This window comes from Callospermophilus lateralis, chromosome 12 (genome assembly GCF_048772815.1).
Source record: "Callospermophilus lateralis isolate mCalLat2 chromosome 12, mCalLat2.hap1, whole genome shotgun sequence".
Classification (NCBI taxonomy): Eukaryota; Metazoa; Chordata; class Mammalia; order Rodentia; family Sciuridae; genus Callospermophilus; species Callospermophilus lateralis.
The window spans coordinates 66,473,339-66,494,030 of NC_135316.1; the positions used below are offsets into that span (position 1 = coordinate 66,473,339).

At 34.3% G+C, this 20,692-nt stretch overlaps 1 protein-coding gene across 1 annotated transcript in view; it reads right to left on the reverse strand.

The window, feature by feature from the left end:
- The window catches only part of Vwa8 (von Willebrand factor A domain containing 8), a 392,265-nt gene that overhangs the window by 328,116 nt on the left and 43,457 nt on the right, over window positions 1-20,692 (reverse strand). The window contains exons 3-4 of the mRNA XM_076872295.1: window positions 20,380-20,510; window positions 16,762-16,872 (exon numbers count right to left, since the gene is read on the reverse strand). Coding sequence (XP_076728410.1) covers window positions 16,762-16,872; window positions 20,380-20,510 — 242 coding nt within the window. The remainder of the gene's footprint in view (window positions 1-16,761; window positions 16,873-20,379; window positions 20,511-20,692) is intronic.

The following is a 20,692-nucleotide window of genomic DNA, read 5'->3' on the forward strand; positions in this document are numbered from 1 at the left end:
TTTGTATCCTCCCTTTCTGTTTCTAGCAGGTTATTTATGGTGTTTCTGTAAAAAACACTATGGTCGTTATTTAAATTAAACAAAAGGGGGAAATGCTAAGGTCTGTAAACAAGTCAGGATGGCACCTGGTATATTGACAGAGAATTGTTAGAGTCTGTAAACAAGTCTGCATGGCGCCTGGCAAAATGCCAGAGGGAGTGGTTTGTGAAGTAACAAAAGCAAGCCATTAAGTGTGGAGATTCCTGATTGGTTGACTGCTGTATCTAGTTTATGCTAATTAAGATAAGCTGTGCAAAATGTAAAAATACCTCTGTTATCCTACAATAAAGGGCTCCTATTCCTGCTGCATCAACGTACACAAGTCATTCGTCACCCCCCCGGTTATTCTGCTGCTGCCGGACTGCGGCAAATACTTTTCAAGTTATTTCAGGAAATAGAAAAAGAGGGAGCTCTGCCAAATTCATTCTATGAGTCCAACATCACCCTGATTCCAAAACCAGACAAAGACACTTCAAAGAAAGAAAACTACAGACCAATATCTCTGATGAACCTAGGTGCAAAAATCCTCAATAAAATTCTGGCGAATCGGATACAAAGGCACATCAAAAAAATTGTGCACCATGATCAAGTAGAATTCATCCCTGGGATGCAAGGATGGTTCAATATACGGAAATCAATAAATGTTATTCACCACATCAATAGACTTAAAGTAAGAACCATATGATCATCTCGATAGATGCAGAAAAAGCATTCGACAAAGTACAGCATCCCTTTATGTTCAAAACATTAGAAAAACTAGGGATAACAGTAACTTTCCTTGACATTGTAAAAGCTATCTATGCTAAGCCTCAGGCTAGCATCATTCTGAATGGAGAAAAATTGAAGGCATTCCCTCTAAAATCTGGAACAAGACAGGGATGCCCTCTATCTCCACTTCTATTCAATATAGTTCTCAAAACACTGGCCAGAGCAATTAAACGAAAGAAATTAAAGGCATAAAAATAGGAAAAGAAGAACTTAAATTATCACTGTTTGCAGGTGACATGATTCTATACCTAGAAGACCCAAAAGGGTCTACAAAAAAACTACTAGAACTAATAAATGAATTCAGCAAAGTGGCAGAATATAAAATCAACATGCATAAATCAAAGGCATTTCTGTATATCAGCAACAAAACTTCTGAAACGGAAATGAGGAAAAACACTCCATTCACAATATCCTCAAAAAAAAAATAAAATACTTGGGAATCAACCTAACAAAAGAGGTGAAAGATTTATACAATGAAAACTACAGAACCCTAAAAAGAGAAGTAGAAGAAGATCTTAGAAGATGGAAAAATATACCCTGTTCATGAATAGGCAGAACTAACATCATCAAAATGGCGATATTACCAAAAGCTCTCTATAGGTTTAATACAATGCCAATCAAAATCCCAAAGGCATTTCTTGTAGAAATAGATAAAGCAATCATGAAATTCATATGGAAAAATAAAAGACCCAGAATAGCAAAAGCAATTCTAGGCAGGAAATGTGAATCAGGTGGTATAGCAATACCAGATTTCAAACTATATTACAGAGCAATAGTAACAAAAACAGCATGGTACTGGTACCAAAACAGGCGGGTGGACCAATGGTACAGAATAGAGGACACAGAGACTAATCCACAAAGCTACAACTATCTTACATTTGATATCTCCACTTGGCCAGGCAGAAAATCAGACTGTAATTTATTCATAGTATAGGTAAGTTGTATTGGTTTATACTTGAGTAGTATAAGAAATTACATTTTTATTTAAAAGTCTCCTTTTCCCAGCTCTTTGGAATCACAAGAATGTAAACGGAACATGACTATATCAACATACAAAAATAAAGATAGTAATAGATTTTTAAGGTTACAATGACTTAGGACTTTTTTAGGTTACTTTATCTTCTAGGGCAAATGAAAGTTCATGTGACAGCAAAATATCTAGGTTAGTCTCCTTATTTCTCCTTGGGTGTTAAATATACTAATATATGTTCATATTTTCATTATTTAAATAATTCTTATTTTTAAAAGCTTACCTTATAAACTACATAGCAAAGGAATTCCACAAAAAGTAATAAAAGTATGTTCATAACAAGTGGATAAGTTATGGCAAATATTTACATAGATAAGAAGATATAAATTATATTTTTATAGGCTATAATTTCTTTTATCAGTATGTCTTTTCCACCCATATAAGTCCACTTACTGACATCTTATACGAAATAGCCAATAAGTATTTAAAAAGACACACCTACTTAATAATTTTCAATATAAATTAAAGCCCATCAATTTGCCAAAGTATATAGATACACTCAATATATATACCATGAGACAATGATTCAAAGGATTAGAGAAGAGTGTGATGGGTATACCCTTTTTAGAAAGAGGCTTAACAATAAATAATAAGACTTTTAAAACTTTCTAGACCTTTTAATTAGTGAGAATACCTCTAGGATTTCAGTCAAAAAAATTCATCAGAGATAATAACATGATACAATGATATTCATCAAACATTATTTGTAATAGTGAAAGAACCTGAATGACTAACAATGTGGGAAGGTAGACAAAATGAGAATGTTAGACAACAGTATTCTATTTGATAAAATATTGTACAAACACTAAAAATCATATTTTTGAGAAATAGCTAAGTCACAGAGAGATGCTGCCAATAAAAATGTCAGGTATAAAAAAAACTTTTATATATGTGGTATACCATTTTTGTAAAAATAATTCATGACACATAATAAAGAAATACGCATATAGACAAAAATACAGAAAAACATTCACATTTTTGGTCTTTGAGGGGAACATTTCAAGTAATTTTAAAATACTACCCTATGCTATTTACAATTTTTCCTATTATACGATCCTTTGTTTTCTTTGTTTTCCCTACTAAAACACAAGCTCTATAATGACAGAAATGCTTGGGGTTTTCTTTATTCACTGCAATTAGATAGCACCTGGAACATATCATTCACTACATATTGTTAATAAATAAATATAAATACATGCACATATATAGTGAATATTTATGACTTTAACAATCAGAAAAATAAATTTACTTTGAAAAAATATAAATTCCCTATTTCTTATTTTATTAATTTCATTCAGGAATTCAAAGGTAGCAATTAAGTTCCAATTTCTCTCTTCCTCATCAACCATCCTTAGTACAGCCTGAGAATGAGTAAAGAAACCAATGGCTATGACCTCTAACTCGGGATTTGGAAGTTTTGCCAAGGTTTCCAGCTGAAACACCCATTCTTGATCATGGAGACATCAGACATAGGCACATATAATACTAACCACACTGGAAACCCCAGGCTCAATACCTACCTGACAGCCACAGGTATTTTTCACCTATGTTGACCCACCTAGGTTATCAGTCATCACCTGACGGTGAATAAAGATAGTGACTCTCCAGTCTAGACATCAGATTCAATGGTTAAAAATACTAAAGAAATAAAAGGAATTTCTAACTAAATGTAAAGGTCTTTTGGTCTAATAAACATATGACTAGCTGGTAGTCAATTGGCGACTTCATAAATCTAGAACTCAATTGAGAATTATCCATTTTGATGATTCAAAAATACATGCAAGAAGATCAACATATTAATCATAGGAAAGCCAATGGAACATCCAGAACAAATTTATTCGTAATTTACTAAAGATTTTCTCAAGGTAAATTATTTAAAGATGAAATCAATAATCAAACATGAGTATCAGTTATGATCTATATAATTTTTAGGTGCCAGAAGTGAGCAAGTCAGTTATAGTCTAGTGGGGAACACAGACAATTAATGTGGAAGGCAAGAAGTAATTAGGTAACTTCAGATGGTGATTAATGCTCTGAAGATTATATTGTGTAATACGATAGCATGGTTCAGTACAATATATGTGGAAAAGGGGTAGAATTAGGGAAAGGCAGGATTATAAAGTATTGGAAGATCACACCAAGCAGAGAAAATGTAAGGACAAAGAAAGGCAACTGTGGTTAGAGCCTAGAAGGCATAAGAAAAAGTTTAAGGAGATGAGATGGACAAAGATTTGATCCTATAGGATATTGTAGGTCATATTACAGGGTCCGGATTTTATTCTGTATGTGATGGCATGCCTTTAAATAAGCAGCTGAGAGAATCTGATTATAAATGGCACAAGAAGGAAATACTAACTACCAGAAAATGAAGTGGAAGAAAAAAAAAAAAGAAAACGAAATAAAACCTCAAAAAAAATCTGAGGCAATTCAGATTTATTAATTGATATTCATTGAGAGTAGAATTCATCAGGAATATATAAAATTGTAAAATACTGCCATGTATGTATATGGTACTCTAAATATTTTATAAACTGAAAAAAATTGCAATATATATAAATATATAATATATGAAAAGTCAAAGTTTTAAAATAATAAACACATAAAAATTCACTATAGTTTTGAAAAGTTATGTGGAAAATATCTAATAATACCTGTTACCTATTGGCATTTATAGGTAATGTGCATGAGCATAAACAACTCTCAAATAAAATAAATTCATTTATGATTCATTCACAAAAGTACTGTTTAATTGTGGGAAATTTTAACTACTCAGGTTTCCCCACAAGATGATGCTAAATTTGACCACCATCATTAGAGATGGTGATGCCAAATATTTCCATTTTAAGTATATTTTTTCTTTTCTCATTGATAAGTAATTTATGAGACAATGTGAATATCTCATTACCCCAAAAGCTCTGCCCAGTATTTTTCTTTTTAATTATATTTTTTTAATCATAAAGTAAGAGTGTATCCAAGGTAAAGCTTCAAATTAAAAAAAAAAAAACAATGAAAATCCTTTCTCTATCCCATGCCATACTCCATGTCATACTACTGCAACACATTTTATGTATGCTTGATTAACTACTTCTTGTGCATCCTTCTGGAACTTTTCAAAGTATACACAAATGTGTATATACTTCTTTTCTTCCTTTTATCATAAATGGTATCGTACTATATATATGGCCTTACAACTTTATTTTTTTTATTTACCATAGCCAGGACTCTTTTATAGATTCATCTCATTCTTTTTAATGGCTAAAAGAATTCTACTTACCATTTTTTATCTCATTAATCTCTTAAATATACATCATTGCTATGTTCACTTGCAGTTTTATGTGATTACAAACAGCGCTACAATAAACATCCTTATAAACATAAGTTTATGTGTTTTATAATATATTTGGAAGAAAGATTGCTAGATGTCCTGAATTCAAATATGTGCACATGGACCAAGCTTCAGGGCTGGGGCACCAGTGGCTGCCTCCCAAGAACTGGCTCCCCAAGGCCCAGACAGTAAAACAAAAGAGGAAGGGGTGGTGCCGCTATCAGGAAGCAAATGGCAGATCATGGACTCATCATCTATTAAAACAAGAGGTCTACTAACCTCCCATGCATTTTAAAGATCAATAAATTAGGCTGGACTTCTTTACTGTTTCATGAGATGAGCTAATATAACAGTGATGAAAAGTTGACTATCAGAAAATATGTACCAAGAAGAGGAGTCATTGCTGTGACTGTGCCTACCCCTGTGGTTAAGAAGCCTTTGGAAGTGATTTTCCGGAGAAATCTGGAAAGGAAGACTTTGCAACTATACAAGAGCAATACAAATATACAGGGGAAAAATTCAATAACACAACAGTTTCACAAAGCAGAAAAAAACGTGAGCAGTCTGAAAAGACAAGGAAAGAAAGGACCACAAGCAATGCAGGTCAACTCAACTTTAGAAGACGTAATACCTGCAACAGATGGAATGTCAGATAAAGAATTCAGGATATACATGCTTCAGATGATCTGGAGTCTCAAGGAAGACATTAGACAGCAAAATCAGACAATGAAAGATCACTTTGACAATGAATTACAAAAACAAATCCAAGAAGCAAAAGATCAACTATACAGGGAGATAGAGGTTATAAAAAACAAACAAACGTAAATCCTAGAAAAGCAGGAAGCAATAAACCAAATTAAAAACTCAAATGAGAGTACTACCAGCAGAGTAGAACACTTAGAAGATAGAATATCAGACAATGAAGACAAAGTATTTCAACTTGAAAAGAACATAGACAGCTCAGCAAGACTGTTAAGAAACCAAGAGCAGAACATCCAAGAAATATGAGATAACATAAAGAGACCAAACTTAAGAGTCATTGGGATACAGGAAGGTATAGAGGTCCAAATCAAAGGAACGAGCAATCTGTTTAAGCAAATCATACGAGAAAACTTCCCAGACTTGAAGAATGAAACAGAATCCAAAATCCTAGAAGCCTACAGGACGCTGAATGTACAAAATCGTAGGAGGTCCACACCTAGACACATTATAATGAAGATGCCCAACATACAGAATAAGGAGAGAATTTTAAAAGCTACAAGAGAAAGGAAGCAGATTACATTTAGGGGTAAACCAATCAGGATAACAGCTGACCTTTCAACACAGACTCTGAAAGCTAGAAGATCCTGGAACAACATATTTCAAACGCTGAAAGAAAATGGGTTCCAACCAAGAATTGTGTATCCAGTGAAATTAAGCTTCAGGATGGAAAATGAAATTAAAACCTTCCACGATAAACAAAAGTTAAAAGAATTTACAGCTAGAAAACCAGTTCTTCAAAACATCCTCGGCAAAACATTACAGAAAGAGGAAATGGAAAATAACAATGAAAACCAACAGCGGGAGGTAGTACAGTAAAGGGAAAAAATAATGAAAGAGGAAAAACAAACCATGTTAAGTAACATAAATAAACAAACATGGCGGGAAGTACAATCCATATCTCAATAATAACCCTAAATGTTAATGGCTTAAACTCACCAATCAAGAGACACAGGCTAGTAGAATGGATTTCAAAAAAAAGATCCAACAATATGCTGCCTACAGGAGACGCATTTGATAGGAAAAGACATACATAGACTGAAGGTGAAAGGTTGGGAAAAATCATATCACTCATATGGACCTCGGAAACAAGCAAGAGTGTCTATATTCATATCAAATAAAATAGACATCAAGCCAAAGTTAATCAAAAGAAATAAAGAAGGACACTACATACTGCTCAAGGGAACCATACACCACCAAGACATAACAATCATAAATATATATGCCCCAAACAATGGTGCAGCTATGTTCATCAAACAAACTCTTCTCAAGTTCAAGAGTCTAATAGACCACCATACAATAATCATGGGAGACTTCAACACACCTGTCTCACCACTGGACAGATGTTCCAAACAAAAGTTGAATAAAGAAACTATAGAACTCAATAACATAATTAATAACCTAGACTTAATTGACATATATAGAATATACCACCCAACATCAAGCAGTTACACTTTTTTCTCAGCAGCACATGGATCCTTCTCAAAAATAGATCATATATTATGTCACAGGGCAACTCGTAGACAGTATAAAGGAGTAGAGATAATACCATGCATCTTATCTGATCATAATGGAATGAAACTGAAAATCAACGATAAAAGAAGGAAGGAAAAATCATGCATCACTTGGAGAATGAACAATAGGTTACTGAATGATCAATGGGTTATAGAAGACATCAAGGAGGAAATTAAAAAATTCTTAGAGATAAATGAAAACACAGACACAACATATCGGAATCTATGGGACACATTGAAAGCAGTTCTAAGAGGAAAATTCATTGCTTGGAGTTCATTCCTTAAAAAAAAGAAAAAACCAACAAATAAATGACCTAATACTTCATCTCAAAATCCTAGAAAAAGAAGAGCAAAACAACAGCAAAAGAAGTAGAAGGCAAGAAATAATTAAAATCAGAGCTGAAATTAATGAAATCGAAACAAAAGAAAGTTGGCTACAATCTACATACTGTGGGGTCGGGCTCCAAATTCCTTAATAGGACGCCCATAATCTAAGAGTTAATAACAAGAATAAACAAATGGGACTTATTTAAACTAAAAAGTTTTTTTCTCAGCAAGAGAAGTAATAAGAGAGGTAAATAGAGAGCCTACATCATGGGAACAAATATTTACTCCTCACACTTCAGATAGAGCCCTAATATCCAGAGTATACAAAGAACTCAAAAAATTAAACAATAAGAAAACAAATAACCCAATCAACAAATGGGCCAAAGACCTGAACAGACACTACTCAGAGGAGGACATACAATCAATCAACAAGTACATGAAAAAATGCTCACCATCTCTAGCAGTCAGAGAAATGCAAATCAAAACCACCCTAAGATACCATCTCACTCCAGTAAGATTGGCAGCCATTAGGAAGTCAAACAACAACAAGTGCTGGAGAGGATGTGGGGAAAAGGGTACTCCTGTACATTGCTGGTGGGACTGCAAACTGGTATGGCCAATCTGGAAAGCAGCATGGAGATTCCTGGGAAAGCTGGGAATGGAACCACCATTTGACCCAGCTATTGCCCTTCTCGGACTATTCCCTGAAGACCTTAAAATAGCGTACTACAGGAATACTGCTACATCGATGTTCATAGCAGCACAATTCACAATTGCTAGACTGTGGAACCAACCTAGTTGCCCTTCAATAGATGAATGGATAAAAAAATGTGGCATTTATACACCATGGAGTATTACGCAGCACTAAAAAATGACAAAATCATGGAATTTGCAGGGAAATGGATGGCACTAGAGCAGATTATGCTTAGTGAAGCTAGCCAATTCCTAAAAACCAAATACCAAATGTCTTCTTTGATATAAGGAGAACAACTAAGAACAGAGCAGGGAGGAAGAACATGAGAAGAAGATTAATATTAAACAGGGACGAGAGGTGGGAGGGAAAGGGAGAGAGAAGGGAAATTGCATGGAAATGGAAGGAAACCCTCATTGTTACACAAAATTACATATAAGAGGTTGTGAGGGGAATGGAAAAAAAACAAGGAGAGAAATGAATTTCAGTAGATTGGGAACAAAGAGAAGATGGGAGGGGAGGAGAGGGGGGATAGTAGAGGATAGGAAAGGTAGCAGAATACAACAGTTACTAATATGGCATTATGTAAAAATGTGGATGTGTAACCGATGCGATTCTGCAATTTGTATACGGGGTAAAAATGGGAGTTCATAACCCACTTGAATCAAAGTGTGAAATATGATATATCAAGAACTATGTAATGTTTTGAACAACCAATAAAAAAAATCAAATATGTGCACATTGTTTTCTTTTGATATACTGTCAAATTCTCTTTTAAAAACTGCATTGACCATTCCCAAAAGGGAAGATGGCGGAATAGAGGAAGTCCTGTATCTGGCTGCTCTGTGACAGGAAACCAAGAAAGCAGGCAGGCAGCTTCTCCACAAGGTCTCGCTCAGACAGAATACAACATCTCAGAGAGTACAACAAGAACCCTATACAATGGATTTTTGCAGAAATCACCAGCACTGTGACCACCGGTGCAGAAATCAGAGCCTCTGTGCTCTAGTAAGTCTCCGGGCACCAGACCCAAAGCCCACAGTTCTAGGTCGTGCACAGCTCACAAGCGGCTTAGCAGAACCACCTATTAGCTCCTCCGCAGAACTCCAGACTGCGCTCCGCTCCCACACAGGTCACTGGACTGCAACCTATCCACAGCACAAGGCCATCGCCCAGCTCCCCCCACATCACGAGACACCCTGGGGCTGGAAGCAGACCAATTCCATCTTGGAAAACCTCCTCACCATTTTGTGGTAGCGTGGCTATCAGATCGGATCGCCATTTGAGCAGGAGAGATCTTGAAACCCTATAAGAGCACTACAAATCTATAGGGTAAAAACAATAACACACCAGATCCACAGAGCTGGAGAGGAAGACACATGAGCAACATGAAAAGACAAGGGCAGAAAGTACCACAAACAAATCAAGACAACATTTCATTAGGAGCTTGGAAGCTATAGCAGAAAAAAAGAGAAAGATTTCAGGATATACATGGTTAAAATGTTTTGGGATCTCAAAGAAGATATAAGAGAACAAATACAGGCAGTGAAAGATCACTTCGACAATGAGCTACATAAACAAACCCAAGAAGCAAAAGATCACCTTAACAGGGAGATATAAGTTCTACAAAAAAAAAAAAAAAAAAACAAACAAACAGAAATCCTTGAAATAAAAGAAAGAATAAACAAAATTAAAAGCTCAAATGAAAGTATCACCAACAGAGTAGACCACTTAGAAGATAAGATACCAGACAATGAAGATCACATAAATCATCATGAAAAGAACATAGACCACAAAGTGAAAAGTATAAGAAACCACAAGCAGAACATTCAAGAAATATGGGATAGCATAAAAAGATCAAATTTAAGAGTTATTGGGATAGAGGAAGGCATAGAGGTCCAAACCAAAGGTATAAACAATCTATTCAATGAAATAATGTTAGAAAACTTTCCAAACATGAAAAATGAATTGGAAATCCAAAATCAAGAAGCTTACAGGACATCAAAGGTACAAAATCATAATAGATCTACACAAAGGCACATTATAATGAAAATTCCCAACATACAATATAAGGAGAGAATTTTAAAAAGCCTCAAAAGAAAACAATCAGATTATATACAAGGGAAAACCAATTAGGATAATGGCAGATTTTTCAACACAGACCCTGAAAGCTAGAAAATTCTGGAACAACATATATCAACCACTGAAAGATAATGATTGCCAACCAAGAATCTTGTATCCAGCAAAATTAAGCTTTAGATTTGAAGATGAAATAAAAACCTTCCGTGATAAACAAAAGTTAAAAGAATTTATAGGTAGAAAACTGGCACTACAAAACATCCTTGGCAAAATATTTCATGAAGAGGAAATGAAAAACAGCAATGAAAATCAGCAGAAGGAAGGAGTACACTAAAGGAAAAACTAATCAAAGAGGAAAACCAATTCAAGTAAAATAATAAAAATAAACAAATATGGCTGGAAATACAAACCATGTCTCAATAGTAATTCTAAATGTTAATGACTTAAACTCACCAATCAAAAAACATAGGCCATCAGATTGGATTTAAAAAAACGACCCAACAATATGCTGTCTCTAGGAGACTCATCTGATAGGAAAAGACATATACAGACTGAAGGTGAAAGGCTGGGAAAAATCATACCACTCACATGGACTGCAGAAGCAAGCAGGGGGTTTCTATACTCATATCAAATAAAGTAGATTTCAAGCCAACATTAATCAAAAAGGATAACGATGGATATTACATACTGCTCAAGGGAACCTACACCAACAAGACATAAGAATCATAAACATATATGCCCCAAACAATGGTGTAGCTATATTCATCAAACAAACTCTTCTCAAGTTCAAGAGTCAAATTGACCACAATATAATAATCTTGGGTGACTTTAACACACCTCTCTCACTACTGGATAGATCTTCCAAACGAAAGTTGAATAAAGAAACTATAGAACTCAATAACATAATCAATAACTTAGACTTAATTGATATATATAGAATATTTCAACCTGCATCAAGCAAATAAATTCTCTTCTCAGCAGCACATTGAACCTTCTCTAAAATAGACCACATACTATGCCACAAAGCAAGTCTTAGCAAATAAAATAAAGTAGAGATACTACCATACATTTTATCAGATCATAATGAAATTGGAAATCAATGACATTATAAAAAATAAAAATTTCTTCATCACTTGGAGACTAAAAAATATGCTACTGAATGAACAATGGGTCACAGAAGACATCAAGGAGGAGATTAAAAAAATCTTAGAGATAAATGAGAACATAGACACAACATATCAAAATTTCTGGGACACTATAAGAGGAAAATTGATTGCATGGAGTTCATTCCTTAAAAGAAAAAGTCAACAAATAAATGACGTCACACTACATCTCAAAACCCTAGAAAAAGAAGAACAAATCAGCAGCAAGAGCACTAGAAGGCAAGAAATAATTAAAATTAGAGATGAAATCAAAACAAAAGAAACAATGGGAAAAACAATTGACAAAACAAAAAGTTAGTTCGTTGAAAAATAAATAAAATTGAGAGACCCTTAGCCATGCTAACTAAGAGAAGTAGAGAGAGAACTCAAATTGCCAGCATATGTGATGAAAAAGGTAATCTCACAACAGATACTACAGAAATACAGAGTATAATTAGAAATTATTTTGAAATCTTATACTCCAATAAAATAGAAGAAATTGAAGGCATCAGCAAATTTCTTAAGTCATATGATTTGCCCAGATTGATTCAGGAAGATATACACAATTTAAACAGACTAATATCAAGTGAGGAAATAGAAGAAGAAATCAAAAGCTTACCAACCAAGAAAAGCCCAGGACAGGATGGATACACAGCTGAGTTCTACAAGACCTTTAAAGAAGAACTAATACAAATATTCTTCAATTTATTTCAGGAAATAAAAAAAAAAAGAGGCAGTAATTCCAAACTCATTCTATGAAGCCAATATCACCCTGATCCCAAAACCAGGCAAAGACACATCAAAGAAAGAAAATGTCAGACCAATATATCTAATGAACATAGATAAAAATTCTCAATAAAATTCTGGCAAATCAAATACAAAAACATATCAAAAAGATTGTGCACCATGATCAAGTGGGGATTCATCCCAAGGATGCAAAGTTGGTTCAACATAGGGACATCAATAAATGTAATTCATCACATCAATGGACTTAAAGATAAGTATCATATGATCATCTCAATAGACACAGAAAAAGCATTTGACAAAATACAGCATCCCTTTATGTTCAAAACACTAGAAAAACTAGAACTAACAGGAACATATCTCAACATCATAAAGGCTATGTACGCTAAGCCTCAGGTCAACACCATTCTAAATGGAGAAAAATTGAAGGCATTCCCTCTGGAACAAGACAGGGATGCCCTCTTTCACCACTTCTGTTGAACAGAGTTCTTGAAACACTAAGCAGAGCAATTAGACAAAAGAAATCAAAGGGATAGGAAAGAAGAACTTAAATTAGCACTATTTGCTGACAATATGATTCTATACCTAGAAGACCCAAAAAACTCCACCAGAAAACTTCTATAAATAGTAAATGAATTCAGCAAAGTAGCAGGATATAAAATCAACACCCTTAAATCAAAGGCATTTATGCATATCAGTGACAAAGCCTCTGAAAAGAAAATGAGAAAAACTACCCCATTCACAATAACTTCAAAAAAATAAGATACTTGGGAATCAACTTAACAAAAGAGGTGAAAGATCTATACAGTGAAAACTATAGAACCCTAAAGACAGAAATCAAAGAAGACCTTAGAAGATAAAAAGATCTACCTTGCTCTTGGATAGGCAGGATTAATATTATCAAAATGACCATACTACTAAAAGCACTATACAGATTTAATGCAATTCCGATCAAAATCCCAATGGCAATCCTCATAGAAATAGAAAATACAATCATGAAATTCGTCTGGAAAAATAAGAGACCCAAAATAGCTAAAGCAATCTTTACTAGGAAGAGTGAAGCAGGTGGCATCACTATACCAGACCTTAAATTATACTACAGAGCTATATTAACAATAACAGCATGGTATTGGCACCAAAACAGACTGGTAGACCAATGGTACAAAAAAAAGGATTCAGAGACTAATCCACAAAATTACAATTATCTTACATTAGACAAAGGGGCCAAAAACATGCACTGGAGAAAAGATAACATCTTCAACTAATGGTGCTGGGAAAACTGGAAATCCATATGCAACAAAATGAAATTAAACCCATATCTCTTACCATGCACAAAACTTAACTCAAAATGGATCAAGGACCTAGGAATTAAAACAGAGACTCTGCATCTAACAGAATAAAAAGTAGACCCTAATCTTCATCATGTGGGATTAGGCCCCAACTTTCTTAATAAGACTCCTATAGCATAAGAATTAAAACCAAGAATCAATAAATGGGATGGAATCAAACTAAAAAGTTTCTTCTCAGCAAAAGAAACAATCTGTGAGGTGAACAGACAGCCAACATAGAATCTAATTTTTACCCCTCATACATCAGATAGAGCACTAATCTCTAGGGTATATAAAGAACTCAAAAAGCTGCACTGAAAAAACAAATCACCCAATCAACAAATGGCCTAAGGACCTGAACAGACACTTCTCAGAAAAGGATATACTAGCAATCAACAAATATATTATAAAATGCTCATCATCTCTAGCAATCAGAGAAATGCAAATCAAAACTACTCTAAAATATCATCTCACTCCAGTCAGAATGGCAGCTATTATGAAGACAAACAACAATAAGTGTTGGTGAGGATATGGGGAAAAAAGTATGCTCATACATTGCTGGTGGGACTGCAAGTTGGTACAGCCAATATGGAAAACAATATGGAAGATTCCTTGGAAACCTGGGAATGTAACCACCATTTGACCCAGCTATATAACTCCTTTATAACTTCATCTATATAACTCCAGCTATATAACCCAAAGGACTTAAAAACAGCATACTACAGGGACACAGCAACATCAATGTTTATAGCAGCACAATTCACAATAGCTCAACTTGGAGCCAACCTAGATGCTCTTCAGTGGATGAATGGATAAAAAAAAAAATGTGGCCCATATAAATAATAGAATTTTACTCAGCAATAAAAGAGAATAAAATCACGGCATTTGCAGGTAAATGGATGGCATTGGAGAAGATAATGCTAAGTGAAATTAGCCAAAACCAAAAAAAAAAATGCTGAATGTTTTCTCTGATATAAGGAGGCTGACTCATAGTGAGGTAGGGAGTGGGAACATGGGAGTAATAGATTAATTCTAGATAGGGAAGAGGGGAGGGAGGGAAAGGGAAGAGGCAGGGGATTAGCAAGGATGGTGGAATGTTATGAACAACATTATTGAAAGTACATGTATGAAGACACAAATTGGGTGTCAACCAACTTTATATACAAACAGAGATATGAAAAATTGAGGTATATATGTGTAATAAGAATTGTAATGCAAAAAAAACCAAATACATGAATTGGCGTGAGATACTTTATATACAAAGATATGAAAAACTGTGCTTTATATGTGTAATAAGAATTGTAATGCATTCTGCTGTCATGTATTTAAAAAAATAAAATCAATTCTTCTCTGATATAAGGGGGTGACTCAAAATGGGGTTGGGAGGGAGAGCAAGGGAGAAAGATTACCTCTAGATAGGGAATAGGGGTGTAAGGGAAAGGAAGGGAGAAGGGGAATAGTATGGATGGTGGAAAGAGACCCTCATCATTATACAAAATACATGTATGAAGATGTGAATTTGGTGTCAACATACCTTATATACAAACAGAGATATGATAAATTGTGGTATAAAGGTGTATTAAGAATTGTAATGTTGGGCTGGGGATGCAGCTCAAGAGATAACGCGCTCACCTGGCATGCGCGGGGCGCTGGGTTCAATTCTCAGCACCACATAAAATAAAAATTAAAGATGTTGTGTCCACCGAAAACTGAAAAATAAATATTAAAAAATTCTCTCTCCCTCCCTCCCTCCCTCTCTCTCTCTCTCTCTCTCCCCTCTCTTTAAAAAAATTGTAATGCAAAAAAAAAAGAGAGCTCATGTATAATGGCATAATTTGACGTAAACATACTTTATATACAGAGATATGAAAAATTGTGCTGTGAATGGATAATTATGATTGTAATGTATTCCACTATAGTCATGTATGTAAGAAATAAAAATAAATAAATAATAAATAATAAATAAATACTGCATTATTTCTGTTGCCATCAACAGCAATGCTGCTTCTTCATCCCTTATTCCTCATCAACACTGAACCTTAGTAAATTCCTCGCTCTTCCCCATTTTGAGAGGTGAAAATAAAACAGCAGTACATTAGTGTTTTAATTTTATTTTTATAAACAAAAAGTTCAATCATATTTCCATGAATTTATTGTATATTTGAAATCACTTCTCTATAAATTGATTATTTATAGTCTCTACACTACTTGCTATAAGGTATTCCTAAGAACAACATTTAATATTTTAAGTAATATATTTGAGAAATATTTAATCAGCATCATTATAATATTAGAATATTATAAAATATTATAATAATAAGAGAAGATTATTTTAGTTGGCAATCTATACCTAAGACACCCCTCAAGAAAAGCTAAAGTCATAGCAGTAAATATTTAATTTCATTCCCTCTAATACACCTTTACCCAATTATCCTTCATTCATACTTAAATAAGTATGCTAGTGAATTTCCTATAATAAAATTTCCTTAATTCTTGTTTTTAAATAATCAAATATTTATAGGTAAAAACTAGGAAGAAATTGAAAATTAAATAACTACCATGCATGCCTATAATCCGAGTGGCTCAGAGGTAGAGACAGGAGGATTCCAAGTTCAAACTCAGCCTCAGCAACTTAGGAAGGCCCTAAGAAACTTGGTGAGACCATGTCTCAAACTAAAAAATTAAAAAAGAGATGGAGATTTGGCTTGAGTGGTTGAGCACCTCTGGGTTCAATCCCCAGTACCAAAGGGAAAAATTAAAAGAAAGAAATTGGCATGCTGATCATTAGCTGACAATTTGGAACCATTAATTTCATCTAGTGTTTCTCATTTAGTACTAAACCAAGGAGACATTTCCAATAATGAGAAAACCTAAAATATAAATTAAATCTGTCTAGAGAGGGCATAGTATATCTATCTTTCACTGTTATATGAACCACTCTCTTTCTACTTTAAAAATCAATTTCATACAGTCCTGGAGTAACCATTCACAGGTTGGAGTGGAATAAGAACTTGCCTGATCAATGTAAAAAGCCGTGCCTGCACGGATCTCTCTTCGCTGTTTGAGATCAGTTTCAGTGGTGTCCCTTGACAGGGCAATGTATTCAACCTCCCGTTTGGTTAGCTCCTGTAGGATAGAGAGTTAAGTTATTCCAGAACTAAAATCAAACTACCAGGAAATGATTTGGAAAAACTTATTTGACAATGAGAATACCCTCGAGAAGAACATTTAAATGAAATTCTGGATGAAAATCTTTTGAGTCTCAGCTTTGAGAAAAATACAACCTATTGAATACTAATCAAAATGCATGTATCTCTTAGTGCTCTCTTTCTACTGCACTCAGTCCCACTAGGGCAATAATTTATCAAAATTAGATCCTGTAAACCTTAATTTCTTCTGTAGAATTCTTTTCAAATATCATGAATAATAATGTGGCAATATTCCTATTTGGTACTCACAAATTATAACAATTTCTATAAGTAAAGTTCATGTAATTTTAAACGTGATTTAAATTATTTCATCCCATTGACCAATGTTTACCAAATATATACAGTAAGTTAGATAATCTGCCAAGAATTAAAGTAAGGTAAATGTCAAGTCAGGTCAACAGAGAGGAGACACACAAGCACAGCTGAAGGAGATGAAAAAAGAAGGAGGAAGAAGAGGAAAAGGAGGAGGAGAGAGGAGAGAAGGAGAGGAATGAGCGAGCGGGGGGAATCATTTTACCAAAACATCATGTGATTGAAGGGAAAACCATCCAGAATACATTTCTTTCCAAATAATTTATCCATTCAAACTCATTATGTCTGATATAGAACATCAAGATTTAAAAAAACCTCTAACATTATCCTTGAATTAAAAACAATGATATTTTCCAGTCAAATAAGAGATTTAATAACTCTTTACTAAACAGAGAAAACAAATTAATTTACCAGAGAATAGAGGAAAAAGTTGAATGAACATGTCACTGATGGCATAAAGGGTTACTACCACAGAAAGTAACTTTTTCTCTCCATCCTATTTTTATTTTATATTAGCAAAAAAAAATACATCATTATTTTCATTCCATTTTTAAAGTATGCTTGTTCCCATGTTGCTATAACTTTAAGTATGTATGGAAAAGAGGAAACATTTTAAAGCATAGAATACATACAGCACAGTGATAAAGATGTGGTGTTACCAAACAACATTTTCCTAAATATAAATGAATTGTCTGTGAGATCCAATTTTGGAGGAAAGTACCAGTTTCTCTTTTTAGCAGATAACCTCCTTCCTGTTTCTGGAACACATCACTACTACCTTCGTATCTGCTTCTTTCATTGGCTGAATGTGATCCCCTTCACTGAAAACCCTGTCATTCACAATGGTTGACAAGGCTATGTATGCCTCTGATTGTTAAATTGCACCACAGTTAAACCTTGAACTGCCACACTGAGGACAATGTTATCATTATCCTCAGTCTCAACAGCTTCCTGGGACAGCCATGACAAGCACTACAGTCTCTTCAGGTGCTTCTTTGTGACAGTAGACCGAGTAAGCCACAACAGTACTAGGAAGAGGTAGCAGTGGTCTGCTGAGTGTTTTGTTTGGGGGCTTTTGTTTTGCTTTATTTTGTTTGTTTGTTTTTAAATCTACAAACCTTGTATGAGTTAAATATCACATAAAGACAATTATCAACTTATTTCTCTTTGGTTCTTCAGGTTTGCCCCCAAATTTCTGCCTCTAAAGATATTATCTACTCTGGGCATGACTAAATAAAGGCTCTTATACCTACTGACAATAGTACTCACTGCACAGTTTGCAGGGTGGCTTAAGCTAGTATTGAATTTTCAAATGTGTATTTCCACATCATATGGCTGCCTCAGCTGTATTTCACAATTTAAAGTTTGGTTGTGGTTGTTTTCAAACATACAGGCTTTACAGTGACAGACTTATGTTGCATTTTGAACCAACAACCCCCCTAAAATCTCCTTGTCCTTCTCATTCCACAATCCCAACAAGCTTCAAAGCCTTGCCAGAATCAAAATCTCAATGAGATTGTCTTTGAAAAAAGCAAGGGAGAGAGTGTACATCTAAAAATTAAAGAGGTAAATAATGTCTTTAGAGGCAGAAATTTCGAGGGATTCTTAGTAGCTGATTCCCTGTTCTTAGACAAAACAATTTCATCATGTGTGTTAATAAAGAGACTATCAGGGGCTGTGGTCGTAGCTCAGTACCAGAATGTTTACCTAACAATGTGCGAGGCACTGGGTTCAATACTCAGCGCCACATAAAAATTAATAAAATAAAGTTATAAAAATACAATAACATCATTAAAAAAGACATAATAATGCTATAAAGGCATGTTATGCCTCACACACTGGATCTAGGAATAAGTAAGATACAAAAGGTAAGGGTAGTGAGAATTAGGTTCTGACCTATCCATTGTATGGGGATTGAACTGGGGGTCCTATACCATTGAGCTACACTTCCAGTCTTTTTTATACTTTGAGACAAGGTCTCTTTAAGTTGCCTTCCTCAAACATGTGATCCTTCTAAATAGCTGTTTGTAGGTATGTACCACTGTTGCCCAGCTTGTCCAATATATTTTTTAACATTTTTTTTAGTTGTAAATGGACACAATATCTTTGTTTTTATTCATTTATTTTTTTATGTGGTGCTGAGGATCAAACCCAGTGCCTCACACATGCCAGGCAAGCACTCAACCACTGAGCTACAACCCCAGCCCATCCAATGTATTTTTATCATTCCTTCCTCACATGCTTTTTGAAGTACCAAAGTAAATTCACCACTGAAATAAAATTAAGTATATGTTGTAGAATTCAATAGCATAGAAACCAATCCTTTAATACCAAATAATACAAAGAAGTTTTGAACAATGGTTTTCCCTTCATCCTAAAAACTATTGTTAGAGCACAACTTCATTTGATGGCATTCTTCCTTGATTCAGTATAGCAATGCCAATCGATTAACATTGATAAAACAGTAGAAAAGTCTTATAAAACTTTATTTGGGTTGATATTCAAACATTTCAATTCTATTAAAATTTTCAAAGAACCTCTAGCATTGGATAACATGTCAAAAAGGGGAAGCAATATGAGATTTAAAGTCAAGCTCCATCATTTATTATTGGATAAAGATAGAATGTGCTAGTTAAGTTCTGATAATTTGTTTTCTTGTCTAGTTAAAGAAAAAAAAAGAAAGCATATAACACAATAGAAATGATTTACAAACCTTTACATTTCCTCCAAAGACTATCATTTCATCAATTCAAGCAAACTGGGTTTTTAAGCTATAAACCTGAGATAAGGAAAGTTCACTGGGTAGTTTAAAACTAAAGTGTGTTTGTTGTTTGTTTGCTGGTTCTATCCACTACTAGTCTGGGTTTATATTTCTTTTCTATTTAAAGTGGAGGACTTTCTAGTTACAGAAAAATCTGCTAAAGCCATTCATAGTAGATGTGTACTTTCTTCCCAAATAACTTTTGCCAAACGTTTATATATTACCCTTTGATACTGGTATTTCAAGAAGTCATTAATTCTGATATTTTTATAAATCTTAATGCTTACTTACTTTATTACATAGCTTATCAAAATTAAGACCTTTATGAATTGACAAGAATTGATTGCTCACCAAGTATTGCATGGCAATAGAGCGTCGAAGAGGTCCAGGTGGTCCTATCAGAAAAACATCTTGCCCCAAAAGATCCTTCTGCATTATCCATCTTAGATGCTGAACTACAGATTGAGTCGGAGGGTCTGAAACTTGTAAGTAGGAAAAAAAAGAAAATGAAATGCAAATTGGACTAATATCTTTAGTACAAATCTATGAGCAATACAGACTGTATATTTTAAAATATACGTGTGTGTGTGTGTGTGTGTGTGTGTGTGTGTGTATGAGACGAGAGATGAGACTGAGACTATAGAGATACCTGGTGAATTTTTAC